Source organism: Thamnophis elegans, chromosome 12 (genome assembly GCF_009769535.1).
Source record: "Thamnophis elegans isolate rThaEle1 chromosome 12, rThaEle1.pri, whole genome shotgun sequence".
Classification (NCBI taxonomy): Eukaryota; Metazoa; Chordata; class Lepidosauria; order Squamata; family Colubridae; genus Thamnophis; species Thamnophis elegans.
In genome coordinates, this window is record NC_045552.1 from 25,634,688 (window position 1) to 25,656,278 (window position 21,591).

At 42.4% G+C, this 21,591-nt stretch overlaps 1 protein-coding gene across 1 annotated transcript in view; it reads left to right on the forward strand.

Annotated features, from left to right (window-relative positions):
• The window catches only part of NFYC (nuclear transcription factor Y subunit gamma), a 67,257-nt gene extending 47,222 nt beyond the window's left edge, over positions 1-20,035 (forward strand). Inside the window, exons 5-10 of the mRNA XM_032227265.1 lie at positions 3,208-3,303; positions 11,792-11,965; positions 13,058-13,216; positions 15,223-15,330; positions 17,390-17,449; positions 18,227-20,035. Of these exons, the coding sequence (XP_032083156.1) occupies positions 3,208-3,303; positions 11,792-11,965; positions 13,058-13,216; positions 15,223-15,330; positions 17,390-17,449; positions 18,227-18,346 (717 nt within the window). The 3' untranslated portion in view covers positions 18,347-20,035. The remainder of the gene's footprint in view (positions 1-3,207; positions 3,304-11,791; positions 11,966-13,057; positions 13,217-15,222; positions 15,331-17,389; positions 17,450-18,226) is intronic.
• The last annotated feature ends 1,556 nt before the right edge of the window (positions 20,036-21,591 follow it).

A 21,591-nucleotide genomic window follows, 5' to 3' on the forward strand; every position in this document is an offset into this window, starting at 1 on the left:
TCACCATAGTGGAGTTTGGAGTGTGACTGTTTGAGGTTGTGAACAGGTGTCTTTTATACTGCTAACAAGTTCAAACAGGTACCATTAATACTGGTAATGAGTGGAGGACAGAGGAGCCTCTTAAAGAAGACGTTACAGGTCTGTGAGAGCCAGTAATCTTGCTTGTTTGTAGGTGACCAAATACTTATTTTCCACCATAATTTGCAAAAACATTCTTTCCAAATCAGACAATGTGATTGTCTGGATTTGTTTTCTCATTTTGTGTCTCATAGTTGAGGTCTACCTATGATGTCAATTACAGGCCTCTCTCATCTTTTTAAGTGGGAGAACTTGCACAATTGGTGGCTGACTAAATACTTTTTTGCCCCACTGTATGTGTGTGTGTGTGTGTGTGTGTGTGTGTGTGTGTGTGTGTATGTATTTTTGTGCCATCCATTTTCTGTAACGTGACTACTGAAAAGATTGCACAATGTAGGTGTAAAGCTTGTTTTAACTTATTTTAATTTTTATAATTTTAGTCCATCTTTATAATCACTGAGAATTTGTTTTATCTTAATGTAAGCGGCTCAGTCGCCTCAACTGCGAGATGGTTGGCAAATAAATTTTATAAATGAATAAATACTAAAAAAATGGCACTGGCTGCATACTCTAGGACAAGATGCTCCTGAGGCATAAAAACGGAAAGAATAAGAAACTACAGAACCATATGCTACCCCATGCTGGACCCTGGAAGATCTGCTGTTGCTCCTGCTGCTCTAGAAATGTATATTATTTGGTGTGTGTGTGTGTGTGTGCGCGCGCGCGCAGAGACCCCCCCCCCCTTATCAATATGGATTCCATCAGCCCGACCCTTTCTGAACAAGTTCAGGGGAGAATTTTGGAAGCAATCCAGCATACTGTGTCTTCATTTTTTGTAAATTTCACTGCTGTGAAAGAGGCAGAACAGGGTGGGGGTCTTTTGAGTTGCACTGACTTGTATCACTTAAACTAACTTTCCCCTTAACTGAGATTTAGACAAGAAAATCTCTGTGCCCTAAGCTACCAAAAGCCTCCAGACCGTGATTTAACACAACGCTAGCCAACTATTGATAAAGTCACGATTACTAGAAAACTCATCCATCCTCCTGCCTTCTGATTTTTATACACTTTAGATTTTGCTGCATTATATGCTGATTCACTTGCTCACCTCCTAAATATATCTTTTCCCACTTTTTTTCTTCTCCCCTTGTGCTTTCTAAACATGTTCACCACTTAGCGTGAGTCTCTTTTGTCTTATCTAACTGATAGCGGAGCACTGAAGCCATCCGGTTACTGTTTACTCCTCTGCCCCAAAAACTTCTAGCACTTTGCAAGTCAGCAAACAATTACAGGAGGAGAGGAAAAAGCCTACATTCCAGTTTGTCACCATTGCAGTAGTCCTGGTGGACTATTTTAGCTCAGCAAATCTTGCAAGTTGACAATCCTCCCTTTTTTCTTTTAACCAGCACACTCAAATTTGCTTCTCTTGAGCTAGATTGTGAAACACGTTGCAGGAGGATGTTCAATGCAGTGTTTTTCAACCTTGGCAACTTTAAACTGTGTGAGTTTCAACTCCTAGAATTCCCCAGAATGCTGATTTGGAAATTCTGGGAGTTGAAGTTCACATGTCTTAAAAGTTTAAAGAATATTGGTCTGTTTTATGCCACACACTTAGGAAAACCTTGCTTTCTCCTACCTCTGAAGTGGGTAAGATTGATATTGTATCATGACTTTGGGTATTAGCAGAGGGCATTCAAATGTCCCCTGTTCCCATCTTTTGCCTTTCTCAAGAGGTGTTTGCAACCACAAGTATTGGTATGTTGGAATAGAACAAGGGTACGCTATCTTAGCCCCCGTTTGTGGTACAATAGCCTGTTTGTTGAAGACCGACAGCACAGTTTATCATGCTCGAAATGAGAACTGCATAGAAATTGTATTAACAGGCTTGAAGATGAATTAATTACAGTTGAGAGCAAAGAATTCCAATGCTTGAAGTGGTCCATGCCGTCTTGCAAAATAGTAGCTGGCCACAACACACAGGCAGCAGGAAGAAGACGGTAGTATTGGAGCAGAAATGCCTTCTTGGCCATTACGTGGAGTCAGCTTGTTTAATTTTGAAATAGTTGTTGATTCTGACTAGAAAGGGTAATGCAAACTCTCTGCAAACCTTTCTTGCTCTGGGTAATGGATGAGGGCAGGTTGTCCCAAATATGCTTTTTCAAAAGGCAACTGGACTTTCCAGAAAGTCCAGTTGTCTCTTGAAAAAGCACATTTACGACAACCATGACCGGGATGACTGAGAATCTCCATAGACATGAGGGCAGGTTGCTCTCCCCTTTGCCATGGGAGAGCATTCATGCCTCCAGTTCTAGATCAAGTATAAATGGTCCAGCATGCTGTAGAAAAAACCAGGGTTTTTAAATTACCCAGAGTCACTTTGAGGTAAGGTAGGCAGCCTATAAGTTTTACAAACAAGCAACAGCCATGTGAAACAAGTAGTCCTCCATCCTTCCCATTGCAGCTGTAGGTTATGATGGTCATAAAGAGGGTAATCCACATGATCCACCTGTTTTGTTTTGGTTTAAATTACCTTTTTTCCAATAGTTAAGAGATTACCATAAATGTTAAGCAAACCAATTTTTCTCTATGGCTGATTTTGCCGAAAACTGCAAGTAAATGTCAGTTTTCAACAAAAAAAAAAATGTAAAAAGCAACTGTGGGACGGTGGGACCTTGCAAACGGCTGTAAAATGCGAATCAAGTGCCCGAAATATGGTCACATGATCATGGGGAAAGCTGCCTTCACAACTTCAGGACTTTAAATATCTCTAGGGAGGTCTGTCATGACTGCAGTGATTAAGCAACCAGTCGCAAGTTTAGGACTACTTGTACTGAATGCAACTGAAAACGTTTCATATCTTTGGGATTAAGTAACTTTGCATAATGCAAAGCATTTGTATTGCTTGATCTTGCAGAGCAATACAAGAAAAATGTCAAAAAGGGAGCTGGAAAGTTTTCTTGTCAAATGTTTTAGTGTATCTTCAGGTTGTTAAGAGTTTATGTCATCATCTTCATCACCTATTGTTCTCTCTGCCTTTCCGGTTAAGCTGATTAAAGCCAGTGTCAACAGTGTTCGTTCAGCTAGAGTTACAGAAACCAGATGTTACTTGTGTTTCCTTTTTTGTTACAGAGAAATGATATTGCTATGGCCATCACGAAGTTTGATCAGTTCGACTTTCTCATTGACATCGTTCCAAGGGATGAACTTAAACCTCCAAAACGGCAGGTGAGGGCAAAAGAGAATCTGTGCATGTGTGTTCTCTTTATATGTCTGCAACATGGATCTGATCAGTCCAGAAGAAACATGCTTTGTTTGCCCTTCTTGATGATGTAACATGCCAAAATCAGATTAACTGTAACTTTGTGATGTTATCATGGTCAGTGGAAATTAATGAGAGAGAGAAAAAGCTTTTCTTCTTGATTAAAACTTGAGGAAACAGATCAGCACAGACCAAAATGTAATTTTATCCATGGAAAAGAATGTGAAGTCTGTTCTACGTGTTTGAAAAGTTCTTTCTTCTAAGATGTACAAATATTTTGTGTAAACCAAGCTAAATTCCTGTCTGATAGTACTCAGATTCCATTTTTTTCCTGTACCATATTATGGGACATTAAGTGGATTTATATCTTATTCCCCAGACAAAAACCCCCTGGAGCAAATCATAGACCCAGTAAATCTTAGATTTGTCTTAGATTTGCAATATAAAAAGACAGCTTGCAAGAAAAAAAAAGATGCAAATATCAATAGAAGGTCCTTGCAGTGAAACTAACATCGATGGTCATAGACCATTGTCTTCTGGCCGACTAAAATAGAAGCAGTTCAAACAGAGGAAGAACTCCAATTTTTGGGTCCATCAGCTGCAAAAGGATGTAAACCTGCTTCCTCTTCAGTTATCCGTCTTCTGAAAGCCACTGAACCTGGCTCCTCTGAAGCTTTGAAGGCAGCCTTGTGTTCCTTCTCTGTTGCTCTGCAGTCTGATAGACTAGATTAGGGTTCAGCTTCAGCAAACCAGTGAAATGGGCTTCTGGGTATATGTGGAGTTCATTGTAGTATAAAAGTCTTAATTTCCCATGAGGGTTTGTAGAGTCTAGACTTTAGAGCAGTGAGGGCGAACCTTTTTCATATCGCATGCCACAATTATGTGTGCCCACACCAATTTAATCCTCCCCGCTCACCTGTGCATGCACACATGATCCACCTGCACATGTGCGCATAACCCCTCTGGAGCCTGGGGAGGGGGAAAACAGCATCCCCGGTCTTCTGGAAGGCCGAAAATCAGCTGGCTGCCGTGCTCATGTGCACCGGAGATGATGGCTGGTGTGGCAACGAATATGGCTCCGCCTGCCACCTGTGGCACGTGTGCCATAGGTTCGCCATCACGGCTCTAGAGGGCAATTTTAGCCATGCCCTTGGCTAGTCACCTGCAGAGCTGCCAAATATGTTACTAGCTTTATTCAAGTCAGGATTGTACAGTGCCCAGATTTATATGCAGGATTCAGTTGGACTTCAGCTTGTTGAATACAATTTGAACTTCAGCTGCCCTGAATGCCTGCCAAACTTTACATTCGGTCTTGGGAATGGAACAGCTTATTCCTCCAGCTTTGGCAGTCCTCCACTTTTCAGATGTGTGTATATAGCAAGCATGATTATGTTTAGTCTGTCAGTTGAATTTAATATAGTTTCTTCTCCAGAATCCTTCATTTATTTATTTATTTTGCTCTCATCTCAATGTAACGCTGTATTGCTGCTGCTTTTGACTTTTCAGATAATTGAATGTTTTAGGAATTGTGTAAAGCATTTAGCAGCTTGAGGATAAATTTGCAACACAGTGTGTGCCCTCCCTGTCTTGGGCTCACAACTTGATTGTCTACCCAGCAGGTTTCTGTTACATAAGTAATAGCCTGTGCATGATGTCACAGGTTTCTGCCTTGTGCATAGAAACAGGATACATTTTCCAATTAGCCACTTGGAACTTTTGTATTTTGCTTGGTCAAAAAAACCTTATCCAGTTGACTGAACAGATGGTAGCCAGAAAGTTATAAAGGTAAACTTAGTCTGTTCCTGCTTGAACTGAGAATTATGTTGAGGGGGAGCCACCGTCTTCCTTAAAACTCCAGGTCTTCCAGCACATTTGACCTGGAATCAGCCAAAACGTGCAAATACCATGATTTTCTTGCCCCAAGGAATCCATCATCCTGGGAGAGTCCCATTGTGAATCTATCCGGGCAGTTGCTGCCCCTGTAAACATCCTTGACTGGAAGCTGTGCAGGCTCAAAGAGGCTTTCAGTCGGATGTTTACAGCGGCAGGCTGCCACAATCCTCCTGAAACAGAATGAGTTCAAATTGAAAAGTTGCCCTTGGCTGACACCTGGCTAGGGAAGGCGCTAGACTTGGGATCTAGTCAGTCACTGCTTTCTGCTAAACCAGACTTAGAATGCAGAAGAATATCGGACAGTTAAAAACCTCTGCAAATATTCTTTTAACTATCATGGTCATAGCATTTAGCGCCCTTGTAATCTACCCCCAGAGACATCAAGATAATGTATGTGGTCCCTTTCCTTTGCCTTTTAGTGAAACATACTTTCTTATGATAGCGGTGATATGTTTGGAAGACCTCCAGAGAGGAGTTTGGCTGATAGCAAGGATGTCTGACTCACAAGAACAACAAATAAAACACACTTCTTCCGCCTATATTAGGTCGCTGAAGTACAAAAATGCCTGGGAAAATTGGGGAACTAGGAGTGGGGTTGTGGGTGCGGGTGGATTGGGGAGGGGAGGAAGGAACCTGTGAGTGTTACTGTTGTACTGAAACAAATTCTTGAACTGCTAAATGTACTCGGAAAATACCCAATTCTGGAATCATAATGATATATCTGGCTCCTCAGCCACTGGTTTATATTCTTGATGTTCACACAGAAAACCAGGCGGACCTTTTAAGCTTGAAGTTTGCTGTCTGTCTTTTATCTAAGTCAGGGATGTCAAACTCGCATCCTCACAGCGTCGTCACATGACATATCGCAACATTCTTTCCCCTTCACTAAACTGGGCGTGGCCAGCATGTGACGCATCTGGCCTGTGGGCCACGGGTTTGACACCCCTGATCTAAGACATTCTATGGAGAAGCCTCTCCTCCTGTGTTGGGGAAATTGGCTTTTCAGGATTGCGGGGAGAACAGCTAAGAGCCACTGGAATACAGTCCCATGTCTGTACATCAGCTTCCACTTGTGACATTCGGTGACTACAGAGAAGCCTTGTCCAAATGTTATTCCTGCTGGTATAACAAGTATAAGCCTGGGATTTTTGTAGGGAGGGTGTAAAAAGAACACAGGGCCTAGTACAGTGGTTGCTCTCCATGGTTTTAAATCTCCCCTCCCCTTAGAACAAGGCAGACCTTTCCAGCTGGAGGATCAGAGAAGGCATATATGTCTTTGCAGACATATTTACATAACAAATACATTTGCAGTGTCCCTCAAGAGGCCTCACTTTGGAAGTGGAGAACTTGCAATCTTCCAGGTGTTATTCAGCTGCTCTTCTCAGCCTCTCCAGCTTGGATGCCAGGGGAAGGAGATAATGGACGGTTCCCACCTTTGCTATAAGGTGTTTTTATTTTATACTGTTCCTTCCATAAAAATAAAATCAGGAATCACAGTGATATTCCAAGGTGACTCAGTGGCTAAGACGCTGAGCTTGTTGATCAGAAAGGTTGGCAATTCAGCGGTTCGAATCCCTAGTGCCGCGTAACAGAGTGAGCTCCCGTTACTTGTCTCAGCTTCTGCCAACCTAACAGTTCGAAAGCAGGTAAAAATGCAAGTAGAAAAATAGGGACCACCTTTGGTGGGAAGGTAACAGCTTTCCTTGCGCCTTCAGTGTTTAGCCATGCCAGCCACATAGCCACGGAGAGGTCTTCAGGCAGCGCTGGCTCTTCGGCTTTGAAATGGAGATGAGCACCGCCACCTAGAGTCAGGAACGACAAGCACATATGTGCGAGGGGAATATTTACCTTTATCTTACTGATGTTCCAAAGCACCTTGTAATGAAAAGGGCTGACTGCTAGCCCTTGTTTCTGAACACTGACAACAGTGTACAGGTAGTCCTCAACTTACAACAGTTCACTTAGTGGCCGTTCAAAGTTACAACGGCACTGAAAAAAGTTACTTATGACCATTTTTCACACTTGCGGCCGTTGCGGCATCCCTCATGGTCACATGATTTAGACTTTGATGTTTGAGAACTGATTCACATTTATGATGATCTGCAATGTCCCCGGACCTTCTGCAACCTTCTGAGAAGCAAAGTCAATTAGGAGACCAGATTCACTTAACATCCGTGTTACTATTTTAACAACTCCAGTGATTCACTTAACAAATGTGGCAAGAAAAAAAAAGTAAAATGGGGCAAGACTCGCTTAACACATTTCTCACTTAGCAACATAAATTTTGTGCTGAGTTGTGGTCGTGCGTTGAGGACTACCTGTACTTCAAAAGCATTGCGAATCTCCTTAGGCCACAGCAGAACAACAGTGCTGTGCAGGTAACTTAGATCAAGGCTTCCGTCTCCTTGGCAAGCTCAGGGGCATAGCGTTTGCCAGTCATGTAGGATTCCTAAAGGATCCAGGTGTGCCACAAAGGGATTTGGGGGGGAGGGGAGGCAGATTTCTTCAACACGGCCCTGTATGAACGTTACCAGCAGCCGGGTGGATAGCAGTGCTCTGACGTCTGTTCCACTTTCTCTCCTTGGCAAATGCCAAGGAAGGCTTGCTTTGGTTTCATAGAAGCCTTGACGACAAATATAGTACAGGCAAGGCGCTGTTTATTATCCGTCCTCCTCCTGTTGTCCCTGGAGGCCACATGTGGGGATGACTGCAGTTGCAAGGGTTACCGGACTCCAGATTTCACGAGCAGATTCAAGTCATTCTCTGTGGCTTTGAATAGATGGCATTCTCGGCTCATTTCAAACAACTACCATGCATTCTTATTGATACGATAAATATGAGTCCTTTCGGAGTCATATTAAATAAGGTATCCATACTGAGTTAACAAAGGGAGAAAGATGCAGAAGTATAAAATGGAAAAAAAAAAAAAGAGTAGACATCCATTAACCTCAGGTCTGCATACGGACATACTTGAGACCTTGAATAAGAGGAACAGAAAGACACACCCTTATTCCCAAATCTTCCAGGAAACTTTAGGTATCCATGTTTCCTTTTTTCTTTGTAGACATTTATATAACTTACGAAACTACTGCAGACCACTTTAAATTGCCCCATAGCAACATTTTTAAGTTAATGTATAGGTTTTGTGACTATTTTGTGTTTTTGAGATAATAATTTGTAGCCATTTGGACAATCAGCAATCACAATTATAGCTACATAAAGAGAGTAATGAAGAGTTTTGTAATTTCTGCAATTGGTTAGATTGAAGAAACAGATTTAATGAAGCCAACTTTGGATGCTTGTGGATGTCTTGCTTTTTTCCCCTTTTTATTGCACTGAGTTCTACAAGTATGATGGCCCATTACAGTGCTTTCTTATCATGTTTTTACCATGTTCCTGAGTCCTACATTGAGGACCCAGATTGTTGTTGGGGGCAATATGCTGACTCTGTAAACCGCTTAGAGAGGGCTGAAAGCCCTATGAAGCGGTATATAAGCCTAACTATTGCTATTGCTACATTGCAGAACTCTGGACGAAAATCATACTGCAATCAAATAGCTGCATTTGGATTCCCATTTTGGCAGTCCTGGGCTGCTTCTTGTTTTCAGCCAATAGTATTCCTTTAATAGGCACTCTGCTAGTCAAGTTTTAGTTTGGAAACAAAATAGAGTTGCTTAAAATTAAAATAAGGAGCTTCCACATACCAGTTGTCTCCTTATTGTACAAACACGTATCCAGTATCCACATTGGAATCTTGGGGAAGAAAAGTCAAAAACAGTTTCTCATGGATCTGTGAGTTTTCAAGATGTGGAGAGCAATCTTGCATTATTGCAGGAGGAGATGGGGAGATGAAATATGTAAAGAGCACTTGGATTGCTTGATATATTGAACAGAGGAGTCAAGATTGGGGAGATCTTTTAGTTTGGAGATTTTTAAAAAAAATAATCCTTTTCCAGTCATTATGTAAAGGATCTTCCTTCAGCTTGGTGTCCTCCAGACACCAGCTACATTTTCCATATTGTGCTAAATGCAGTGATTTATGAAACACAACCATGCCTATTTGCATGCAGTGACCTTTAAAATCTTGAGCCTTCTAGCATAGTCTAGCTTAAGAATGGAATGGAATAAGAATAGAATAACAGAGTTGGAAGGGACCTTGAAGATCTTCTAATCCAACCCCTGGCTTAGGCCCTACACCGTTTCAGACAAATGGCTATCCAACATCTTTTTAAAGACTACCAGTGTTGGAGCATTCACAGCTTCTGGTGGCAAGCTGTTCCACTGATTAATTGTTCTCACTGTCAGGAAATTTCTCCTTAGTTCTAGGTTGCTTAGCTCCTTGATTAGTTTCCACCCATTGCTTCTTGTCCTACCCTCAGGTGCTTTGGAGCATAGCTTGACTCCCTCTTTGTGGCAACCCCTGAGATATTGGAACACTGCTATCATGTTTGCCCTAGTCCTTTTCATCAAACTAGGCATACCCAGTTCCTGCAACCATTCTTCCTATGTTTCAGCCTAATCATCAGTCCCCTAATCATCTTTGTTGCCCTTCTCTGCACTCTTTCTAGAGTCTCCACATCTTTTTTACATTGTGGCAACAAAACTGAATGCAGGATTCCAAGTGTGGAATACTTGTGCCCTGATGGTTTTCCTGATGGATCTTTCTCATCACAGTTGCCTCTTTCAGGTTGAACAGGGCTCTAACCTCCATGTGTACGGGTGCCGTGAAAAATGCAATAAGTCAATTATGTCGGCTTCCCTCTTTTCCAGTTCACTGACCAAAGAGGAATTTGTCCGGTGCTCAATGTCTTGTAGTGACATGAATCTGATTTTAGATAAAAGGGAAGAGGAGCGACTCTCGCCAGCTTCCATTCTGTCTGGACAACGGCTTCCAACTCTTCTGAAGTCAGCAAGGGATTTTCTTTCCCAGAAAGATTTTTCTCCCACCCTATAGGTCTAGGGTCAGCTGCTTTGACGCAGGCCAGTGACTTTGCACAAGAGATCCTTATGTGTTATTGATGGAATTCGTTCTTGGCAGCAGCATCCCTTGGTCGTGCCCACTGACATCATAGCTGGCAAGCCGGCCAGACAACAGTTGTAGTGCTTTTGAAGCACTGATTCATTCAAACTTAGTAGTCATTCTAAGTGCCAAATGATTTTAAAATAGTTAAAAATTGTACTCATGTTTAGGGACATGCTAAAAAACTACGCCTGTCTTTTTGAAAAAGTTCAAGAAGGAAACAGCCCACCGGATTTGCTATTTAAAACCTTTGAAGATGGGACTTATTTTTCTAAGTAGATCTTAGCATCGCTTTTGAACAATGAGTCACTAAGACTGAATTTAGTCTCAGTTGAGGTGAGCATCCTTAGTAACCCCCCCTCTTTTTTTTTTGCCTCAGCCATTTTGCATAGAAGTTAACTGGCCAGTAGCACACATGTGTATTTTGCCAATTTAACCCTAGCCATGTAGCAGTGTGTGTAAACATCCTACACTCTCAGCTGTGACTTTGTGGTGGCTGGGAGAAGGTTGTTTACGCCTCCTGGCATGGACTGGTCCTCTCGGAAATTGTAACCCCTCATTATGACTTGTGGGACTCAAAATGTGTCTGTGCGTGGCTCCAAGCTTATCCTCTTGCAGTTCTGTTTCCCAGCTCATCATTTGGAGGGAGGCAGAGACCCAGGAAAGGTAGGTGGGGAGAGGTCTCGATGGGAGAGTTTGGGTGGCCACATGCTTCCCACTTAAAGTATAAAGTGCTCCAGTTGTGCTGCAGTAGTCATTGTGCTAAGGTCTCATTCTTACCTCTTTCTGTGCTATGAGTACATTTTATTGTTTGCTTTTGTAATCTGCCCCAAGGATCCCAAATACAGGGAGTCCTTGACTTAAGGATAATTGGGGCCAGAATTTCCATTGCGGAGCAAGGCAGTTGTTAAGTGAGTCACAACTGATCTTGCAACCTTTTTTTGTCACAGCTGTTAAGTGAATCATGGCAGTTGTAATATGAATCACATGGTCATTAAGCAAATCAACTTCCCCCATTGACTTGGCTTATGAGGAGTTGGCTGGGAGGGCCACAAATGGTGATCGCGTGTCCCTGGGATGCTACAGCCATCATAAATAAATGCCGATTGCCAAGTGCCCGAATCTTGATCATGTGATTGTGGGGAATAGTTGTAAATGCAAGCACTACTCAGAAGTCACTTTTTCCCCCAGTGCCATTATAATTTGGAACAGTCGCTAAACGAATGGTTGTAAATTGAGTACTATCTGCAGTTTCAAATCTCACTTAAGTAAGCAAATGGCATTCTTCATCAGCTTGTTGGCCTCCCTGCTGCTGACCCAAAGATTCTCTCAAGATGGGAGAAAGTAAAACAGGCAGAACAGAGCGGGACAGACGGTTGATGGGCTGTGTCCAGAGAAGAGTGCTAGTCAGAGAGGAAGCAAATCTTAACATTTGTATACCTCTAATACTAATTTTTCCATACCTGTTTCCATATTTGCTGGAATCCCATGTTTCAGGCTTTGTTTGCCGTGTCTGACCACCTTCTTCTCCATTGGCGTAGGAGGAGGTCCGCCAGGCTGTGACTCCAGCAGAACCCGTCCAGTACTACTTCACTCTGGCCCAGCAGCCAGCAGCTGTCCAGGTCCAGGGCCAGCAGACGGGCCAGCAGACAACCACATCCACCGCCACAATCCAGCCCGGGCAGATTATCATCGCCCAGCCTCAGCAAGGGCAGGTTGGTATGCAGGCCTTTCATGGCTCTTGGAGAGCAGGTGGAAAGTGGCATCAGGTGCCCCCTCCAATTTGCAAAGGAGACGTAGGCTGAGATCAAGGCAGCATGTTAAAGTTAACAAAATGCAATGCATGGGGGTATCTTGCAGCATTCAAACAAAAAACTCCCCAAGGTATTGTGACTTAGTATATAGACCAGGTTCTTCCAACATGCTGTGGTTGCATTCCTACATTGTGCTGAATCGCAAAATGCCCAGCCTTGTTTCAGGCTAGCCCTTATTGTGTTATAAGGACCAACCTCATGAGGTTGGCAAAACTGCAAGTCTTAAGATTCAAGTCAACTGCTTAGACTTGCAGATAGAAGAACTACCCAGTGAGGGTGAGGGTGGGGATGGAAGTATGATCAGGTTTCTTGCTGCCTTCCTAAGTGAGAAGCAAAGAAAGAAGACGGTATTTGCCACAGACCCTGTTCTCCTTCCCTGATATTAGCTGGGACTGCATGGAATTAGATTTCTAACAACATCTGTCTACCTGTATGTTGTCTATGTCTCCTGTAGTTTAGTTATTGGAGCAGATCCATAGGCTGTACCTATAGTACACCAATGAGAAAAAACCAGTGCACTCTTCATTAATGCTGACAGTCATTTTGGAACAGGCAATCCTGGCTGCTCCTGTTTTACAAGGTCAGACTGGAGCTTCCTTTTCATTTCATTCAAGTCCATCTTTGACTGTGGAAACTCCGTAGAAGATGTTTGGTCACTATGATTGCTTGCCAAGGTTGTCCTCAAGGGGAAAAATTGGAGCAGTGTCTTGGATGCCACCTTGAAACACCGAAGGAAGGACAGGATATATTTTGAATTTTAAAAGAATGAAATAATGGACAATCTTCAAAGTATTAGCACCCGGGTTTTTTTTATAACTGCCCTTCCTGCTATCTTGGGCCTTCTCTGTCTCAAAAGATTGTGATACTGAACAGAGGGAGCATTTCCACTTGGTTGCTGTCCTGAGATTGGTTGTCTGGCCCTGGTCATGTTTGTAGCTGATGAATGTATCTGAGATGCCCTCCATTGTCTTTTGTGTGCCTCTCTTCTTTCAGACCACTCCTGTGACCATGCAGGTGGGAGAAGGGCAACAGGTGCAGATCGTTCAGGCCCAGCCACAGGGGCAAACCCAGCCGGCACAAAGTGGGACCGGGCCAACTATGCAGGTCATGCAGCAAATCATCACCAACACAGGCGAAATCCAGCAGATACCGGTGAGAGTCAAAATTGGTCTAAAAGTTACAGAAGCCCTGGGCTTGATTTGAGAAGGGAGTTGTGGATAACTGCAGCAATGTCTCAAGGGAATGGCAAAAAAAATATGGTGGCTGTGTTGGTATCCTCTCCTGCAGAAACCCCTGGATGACAAATCCTAGTCCTTTTTTGCTGGCTGGACTGAGTTCAGGCTCAACTGCATGTGTGGCATCTGCATCTTGACTGTCAATTTCTAGAGCAGGGGTGTCTAGCCTTGGCAACTCTAAGTCTTGTGGACTTCAGTTCCCAGAATTCCCCAGCTAGCTATTCTGAAGAGTTGAAGGCTGCAGGTCTTAAAAGCAGCCAAGGTTGGACATCTCCTTTGCAGAGAGAAAGCCCGCTCTAAAAAGCAGCTCGTCCAAACCTTTGCTGAAGCCACTTCCCCCCTCCAAACTCGTCAGCACAGTTTCTTGACTTCCTTTCTCCCCTTCCTTCACTCTCATCTTGTGAAACAGTTTTACATTCTATTCTGAGTTAACATTTAAAAGTCACGCAATCACCAGGGACGCCTAGATATTTGCAAAACATTTCATGCTTATTTTCATAATCAGGCCCCTTTTGAAGGTCTTTCTCCAAAGTGCCCCCTCCTGCTTTTCCACTCTTATCTTTAATAAGTGGTTTCCCAGACAGGAGTTCCATGGTGGTGTGCACCAGAGCAGTAAGTCGAAGCCCTTAATGTCTGCGTTGCCCATTTTAAGTTAGTTATTCTAGTTAAAAACTAACCAGGGCCTCTCCTTGCAAACAGCTTTTCTTTCTGCAGGCATATTTCAGTGCCCTTAGAAAGACAGCTGTAAAGAAGTTTTCGCTTGCAGAAAGTATGCATTTGCAAAGGGGGGGCCCTTTGCCTTTAGGGACTGGTTATTTGGAGAGAAGAAAAAAATCCCAGATGTTAGAGAAGTCAGTGGAGGGACAAGATCCAAGGGCTGTAATTTCTGCTCGAGGAGCTTTGGAGCATCAATGGCAGATTCTCTAAAGATCTTCCCCACCTGTTCCTTGATTAAAAAGATGCTGTCCTGGGCACAATATAATTGTGTTTTGTACAAATAAAGCAGGGCGGACAGGAGGTTAACTATTTCTAAACGTAGTGGGGTTGTTCTAAAACAGAGCTGAGCAAGCATTTTTTTTATGCTGCACTTTTTAAAACACAAAAGGAAGGAAGAACCTGAGAGATCCAGCAGTGACACCATACCATCATCAGAGGGGGTAGATTGAGATTCCTGGCATCGAAATCATTGCCTTAAGCATACACCAGATTTAATGTGTCCATCTTCACTTTTTAAAATCCCATTGTTTCAATTTTTTTTAAAAAAATGGCATTATGCCGTTGAAAATCAATGATTAAATACCCTATTTTGGTGGCACAGTTCTGAGGGAGTCACAAGGGAGTTGCAATAATCAGAAAATTAGGAATCAAGTTGGATTCTTTCAGGTTTGGAAAAGAAGTATGGATATGTGCACCATAGGTGGTTCTTCGTTCAAGTTTCCACTTAATTTCATCTCAAACTCTTTACATAGTTGAACTTGTGATTTATGGTTTTGATGAACCAAAATATATATATACAGAAGACTCTAGAAATAAAAACGAAAGTTGTGATGGTAGAGCAGAGGTCTTCAAACTTGGAAACTTTAAGACTTGTGGACTTCAACCCTCAGAATTCTCCAGCCAGCTGGAGAATTCTGAAGGTTGAAGTCCACAAGTCTTAAAGTTTCCAAGTTTAGGGATCCCTATCATAGAGCATAAGGTGAATTTAGATTTATGCTTATAGCTGCTGTAAAAGAGAATCGGAAGTTAAGATAGCAGGAAGAAGCAACTTTTCCACCCCAAGCACATGTGTTTATGGTTTCATCTTTGGTTCTTATTATGTCATCTTCCTGTATAATCTCTCTCAGCATCTCTGGGAAACGAGAGGCTAGTTCTGTTTTCAGGTGACCAATTCTGTGTCCTCTTTCTCTCTCCTGCTGTTTCTAGGTCCAACTTAATGCCGGCCAGCTGCAGTATATCCGCTTAGCTCAGCCTGTGTCTGGGACTCAGGTGGTCCAGGGCCAGATCCAGACGCTCGCAGCCAACACGCAGCAGGTATAGACTGATGTCCCGGGCTTCTTGAGAGAGCTGTTAAAATACCCCTGACCCTTTTGAGAAAGGAATTGATTTCTCCAGGGGACGTGGGAGGAGTTTTGGTCTTGAATTTCTGCTGACTCCTGCCCTCCCCCTCCCCCTTTTTTTCCTGAATTTTTTTTTATTTTTTGTTCTCTATATACAATTATAGGTATACATTCACATAGTTATTATTCTTTTTTACATTCGTCATTCTTACACATTTGTCATTTCCATTTACAGGGTTATAACATACTGTTTGGGTTGCTTTGTTTACCATTCCTCGCCTGTTTTGATACCACCTTCTTTTCCCTTTCTTTTCTCCCTCCCTCCCTTCTCTACTTTCTTCCTTCCTTCCTCTCTCCTTTCCTTTCCTCTCCCCTACTCCTCTCCTTTCCTTCCTTCTCTCCTTCTCCCTTCCATCTTCTTCTCCTCACCTCTATCTTCCTTCCCTCCTCTTCCTCTCATCTCCTCTCCTCCTCTCTTCCTTTCTTTTTCTATTGTTGTAGGTGTCTCTTCCAACTCTTTTTTTTCCCCTTGGGGTGGTATTTCTGCAGACCTAAAAATAGTTGAATATCATTTCTTGTTCCCTTTCCTTCTCAAATCTATCCTGATTTTGGTTTTTTTTCCATTTTGTATCTTACTTTTGAATACATACTTATATATTATTATTATTTTCTTCCCTATCCCCCCCTTCCCCCTCCTTTTCTACTTAACGGTGTATTGCCCTCCACCACTTTTTGAAAAGGAAACCTCATCCATTTGGACAAGTTGTATTAACCCTGCTCCTTTGCATATGGAATGGGACAAAATGTATGGCTCAGAGCTATTGTTATAAATCTGCCCAGACACAAGGGTTTTTTAATGTTTGCTTAGCTGTGAAAAATATAAATCATGCTTTGTTTGGTAAACACCCCATTTCAGGGACATCTATTGTGAGGTGTCAAAGAAGGTGGATGCAGTTACATCTTGATTTTTTGACACCCTCTCCTCCTCTGCTTGGACCTCACTATTCTCAATAAATGCCTCACGTAGGTTGAAAATGAAATAATACCGTAGCATGCTAAAAGATCTGGTGTTTGGAGGTTGGAATCCAAAATCTCTTTCCTACTTCAAAACTTTATCCAGCTTTCAGCAAATTTAGTGAAACTCCTTTCCTTTCCTCCCCACCCCCCACCTCCCAGGCCTTTGTTATTGGTCAGCTTTTCTATTGGAGCCACCTGCCAGCCTTCTTGTTGCCATTCTTTGTGTTCAGGCGCCGTATCTAATTTCCCCAGCTTTGCAAAACCTTTTTTAGTAACTGCTAAATGCATTCATTAAAAGCAGTACTTTTGTTTAGGTCCTGGCTAAGAGTAGCTTTCACCTCTTTGGGATCTGGATACTTCACTGTCTGCAACCTGGGATCTGCCTTGATTACTATCAAATCGGATTGCTTTTCTCTTATCTTCCCTTTCCTTTGCCTTTCCTAACACATACCTACAATCTCTTCTCTCCAAAAGGGTGTGCCTTCAATGATCCCTGGGTCCCAGATGCCCAGTTTCTACAGTCATGGAATTTTAGACCTTGCTTACTGAAGGCCGTTTATTCAGAAAAGTTCGCAGCTATATCTGCAAATAGGCCTCTTGCTCAACATTGTCTAAATGGCTTGTGCATTGTGCCCAATTGCACCAGCAAAAAGAACACTAGTGTTCTCCCTCCCTCCCTCCCTCATTCTCTCTCCCTCATTCTCTCTCTCTCTCTCTCTCTCTCTCACACACACACACACACACACACACTTACACCTCTTATCCTCAACTATGTGGGGAATATTATTTTTGACAGGGTCTTGAACCTCCTTTGAAGGGATATTTATTTCTATTCGTAGGCAAATTCGTTTGGGAAATAAACCATAAAAAACACAAATTGCTAGGGGTTCACAGGAGAAAGAGCATGCCAGAGGTTCAATGGCTCTCTTACGTTTTGCAGTTCCTCTTTTATTTTAAACACTGGTTCTCCTCTTGATCGGAGCCTTGCAAATGTCATCCGTCCATGTCTTTTCCAGATTGCGCAGACAGACGTTCAACAGGGGCAGCAGCAGTTCAGCCAGTTTACCGATGGACAGGTACATGCCTTTGCATTTGGGGCTGGGCAAAGGGGTGGTTGCTGGAGCAGCTTGGCATGGTCAATTTCTCCTGAAGGAAGCCAGTTTCTTGGAAGGGTTGTTGACCCAACAGGAAGAAACCAGAGACATCGTTCTGTGGATTATACGATATTTACCCTATTAATTAGTTCTGCTCATTGAAAACTACTTGGAGTCGAGATAGCTAAACTGACTTATTAAAGAAAAAACACACAATTACTTTTGTTTCTGCTTGGAAAATACTTTTAGACTTTGTACTTGCGGTGGGGAAAAAGTGAAAGTTTGATTTTGGGTTTTACCAATTAGATAGGTTTGTTGTTCTAGAAATGGCTGGTTTATGTAAAAGTAAAAAGTTGAGGTTTGATATCATGATCTTATTCTACTGCACCAAAGGGAGTTGGAAGTCAACGCCTTTTCTTTCTTTTCCCCTTTTTCCTACAATTTTGTCCTTCCCCTTTTCGCCCTATTTTTCCTACTATTTTCTTTTATATTTTTTGTATTTGATATTTAATTTAAAAAAAGGAGAGAACTAGCTTGGAGTTTCATGCTTTGGATGCTCCCTGGCAGTTCAGGGGACTCTGATTAAAGTTCTGAGCTTTTCCCAGTCGAGGACTATTATAGAAGAAGGTGTTTGTAGATAACATTAGCAGTGTATTCATTAATTGAACTGCTGTCTCTCTAAGAGGGTACAGTACAGGCCATGCCTTGAAAGGATCCAGCAGAAACAGATTCACAAGCTCTTTGCTTCCTCCCTCCCAGCAACTCTACCAGATCCAACAAGTGACTATGCCTGCCGGTCAAGATATCACCCAACCCATGTTCATCCAGTCCACGAATCAGACAACAGATGGACAGGCACCACAGGTCACGGGAGACTGATCAGCTCCAGCCAGAAGCTTTCCGCATGTGGCAGAATTCATAGTGACTTGATTGTGTTCCCACGGATCAAGTCCAGAAGCAGCCTTTAACTAGTCCATTCCCTCCCTCCCATGTGTCTTCATTGATAGAAAGATGTCAAGGCTTGTGATCAGCATTACATCAACTGCTTTTGTTGGCTGGGAGTAGAGGATGCCACAGGAACTGACTACAATGCAATATATGCATTTTCTTTTTATATGTCTGGGATTTTTTCTTTGCCTTCTCTCTTCTCCCGTCCATTACATTTGAAATCAAAAAAATCTTTATCCTGTTTCATCCCTGATTGCGCATATCACATTATCATTAAATCTGAAAGTGTGTTAGTATGTACATGTGTATATACAGTGTGTGTGTGTGTGTGTGTGTGTGTGTGTGTGTGTGTGTATAAGAGAGAATGGGTCGAGGGATTCCTCTTTTTTTTTAATGTCCCAAATCCAGGTGCTGCTAACTGCAGCTCCCAAGTATGAAAATAAACAGGAAACACCCAGCTTTTCCTTTATGAACCTATTTTCTAAAGGCATTAAATTTGGCCTCAAACTATTTTGGAATGACTAAAGGGATTTGGACATGCAAATGCAATGTATTGGGTAATGTTATAAAATTCAGCCAATGCATGTTTTTAAAAAACGCATGAAATGCAATAAACCTTTTTTTTTCTATAATATTCTATACTCTGTGTCTTTCTCACCTCAGCTCATCAGCTGATCCTGATCCAGAACAGGTTCTGCTTTGCCAGATTTAGACTTGCCAAAATGCTTCAGAATCTGCCTAAATCCTATGGAATCTATTTTAGGTTGATGCTAAAGAAGCTTAGATCAATCCATTGGCCAATGGGTAAACTCCAATCTCATTTTTATTCCCTATTCCTATCTTTGGGCCCCCAGAAAGCTGCCAGAAGGCAAGAACAGTTAAGACAGAAAGGATGACTGAGGAGTAAGGCTTGGGGGTGATTGGCCCCTCCCATAGGACATGAAGGAGGAGCAAAGACACGTGAGCCTTTGCAGGAAGCAACTTGGTTCATACTGGTCAGTTTGCCTTCTGAAGCTCCACTTTGACTCTCTGCTCCATGTAGCCTTGCCAAGGTTAAGGTTAAGGTCAGTTAAGTCTTTGGCAGCGTTTCAAGGAAGATAAAGGTGGGTGCTTATCAGCCTTATCCCTCGGCAGCTTACTATAGGACTCTACAACTATTTGGAACATTACGGACTGTGAATGAACATAATTCACAGCCTTTGAAATAAAAAGAGGGTTTTTGGGACTAAGCATGTGCTTTTTACTGTATCAGGAAGCCTCGGTGAGAACAGTTCTCCCTGTGGCCTTCACTTGAGGGAACACTAAGAGTGGAAGAAAGGGAGAGGAATTTCCTATGCTGACATGTTTTTTTTTTTTTTTGCAGGCATCCAGTATGTCTTGAGGGAGCTACTTCAAGAGTACAGGGAAATGTGCTTGGTAGTCAGTTGCTGCACTTGAATAACCTTGAAAGCTACAGGATATGGCCTGCTGTTCACATTTTCCGTATCCCAACAAATTAAGAGGGGCAAAACAAGGAGGCAATTCGTGATTAGCTCCAGTCATCGCATTGTGATTTTGGTTCAGACTTAGCATGGGAACTCAGCCAGCTGTCCCTTGTAAATAAATTGTGGTTAAGCTCAATGTGTGACTCTCACTGTAAACCCAAGGGAATTGGCTCCAAACCAACGAGTACTTAGTTGGGAGCCAGGCCCACTGGATTCTCTTTGGATTGGGTAGATCTGCTTTAGCATTTCCCCATCAAAGTTTTAACATCCTCTTTGTCTGCCAGAAGCCTTTGCTATACCTCATCAACCCCTTGCATGTTTTCAAAATAATCTCAGCACAATTCTCCTAGTGAATCAACCGACAGGTCTCCAGTGTGTTTTGCTAGTGTAATAGCAGGATGAGGCCAGAGGAGCTAAATTCTTTCAGAAAGAATCTTGTGACTACCACTAGAGGGCACTAGATTCTCTATTTTGGATCTGTTGTTCCTTAATAAGGTCTGTTGTGTTAATCTGCATCTGTTTTGTGTAACAGTCAAACTTTTTCAGACCAGTACACAAGTTAGCCGTGGCGGATGAGCTGCTCTTCCAATAACCATGTTTCTTGCTTGCTGATTACAGGAAATTGGATTTTTAAAAATTTTGCTGTGATTTTCTCTTGTTTTTTTTTACCAGTACTTGGAATGCAATTGTTGGCAAAAAGTCTTTCTGGATGGCCTTTCCCATAAGTTCAGAAGACATGCGTAGGAGGGTTCAGAGTGGTTCTCTAGTAACTGTAAACCCACCCCCACAACTCTGCTGTAGTTAATGAGACAAGTCCATAAGTAGAAATCGATGGGCTTGAAAGGAACTTCTACGTAAGGGAAACTAGGTTGGCTAATTCTGAAAGTTGGAGCTGGTCCGTTATTAATATTCCTAGTTGTGCTGGAGAGAATTATTAAGAATAATTAGAAGAATGGAATGGAATAGGGAATGGTAATAGGAGTAGGAGTAATAGAATAGCTACAAGATCCCTTCCAACTCTGTTAATTCATAGAGGTACCCTGGAGCCAGCAAAATGCAGAGAAGTATAGTAATTCATGTGGCTGGGAAACAACCACCAGGTATAACCCAATAGCAATAGCACTTAGACTTATATACCACTTCACAGTGCTTTACAGCCTGCTCTAAGCAGTTTACAGAGTCGTCATATTGCCCCCAAACAATCTGGGTCCTCATTTTACCGATCTCAGAAGGTTGGAAGGCGGAGTCAACCTTGAGTCTGGTGAGATTCGAACTGCCAAATTGCAGGCAGCCAGCAGTGCTGTGCTCTAATCACTGCGCCACCTTGGCAAAACCTGAATCTGAGTTGAAAGCTAACTGATGCAGAGTAAATGGTCACAATTGTCATGAGAATATGGACTTCAGACCTGGGTTTTTGTACTTTGGCTCAACTGTAAATGTGGCTTTAAAACCAGTGGTTAAATTCACATATTGCCAGACCGGTGAAGCAAGAGCAAACCATCCACATCATATATTAATGCAACATTTGAACTTGTGTCCTGTGTTCTTTTCATTAATGTAGACTAAATTATAAAGATTGCCTGAATGTTGGTTGCAGAATAAATCAATGTAGAAAACAAGAGAGGAACACATAACAATATAGACATTTGTGGGACTTGGATCAAGAAGCATAAACCTGACTTTTGTAGTGAA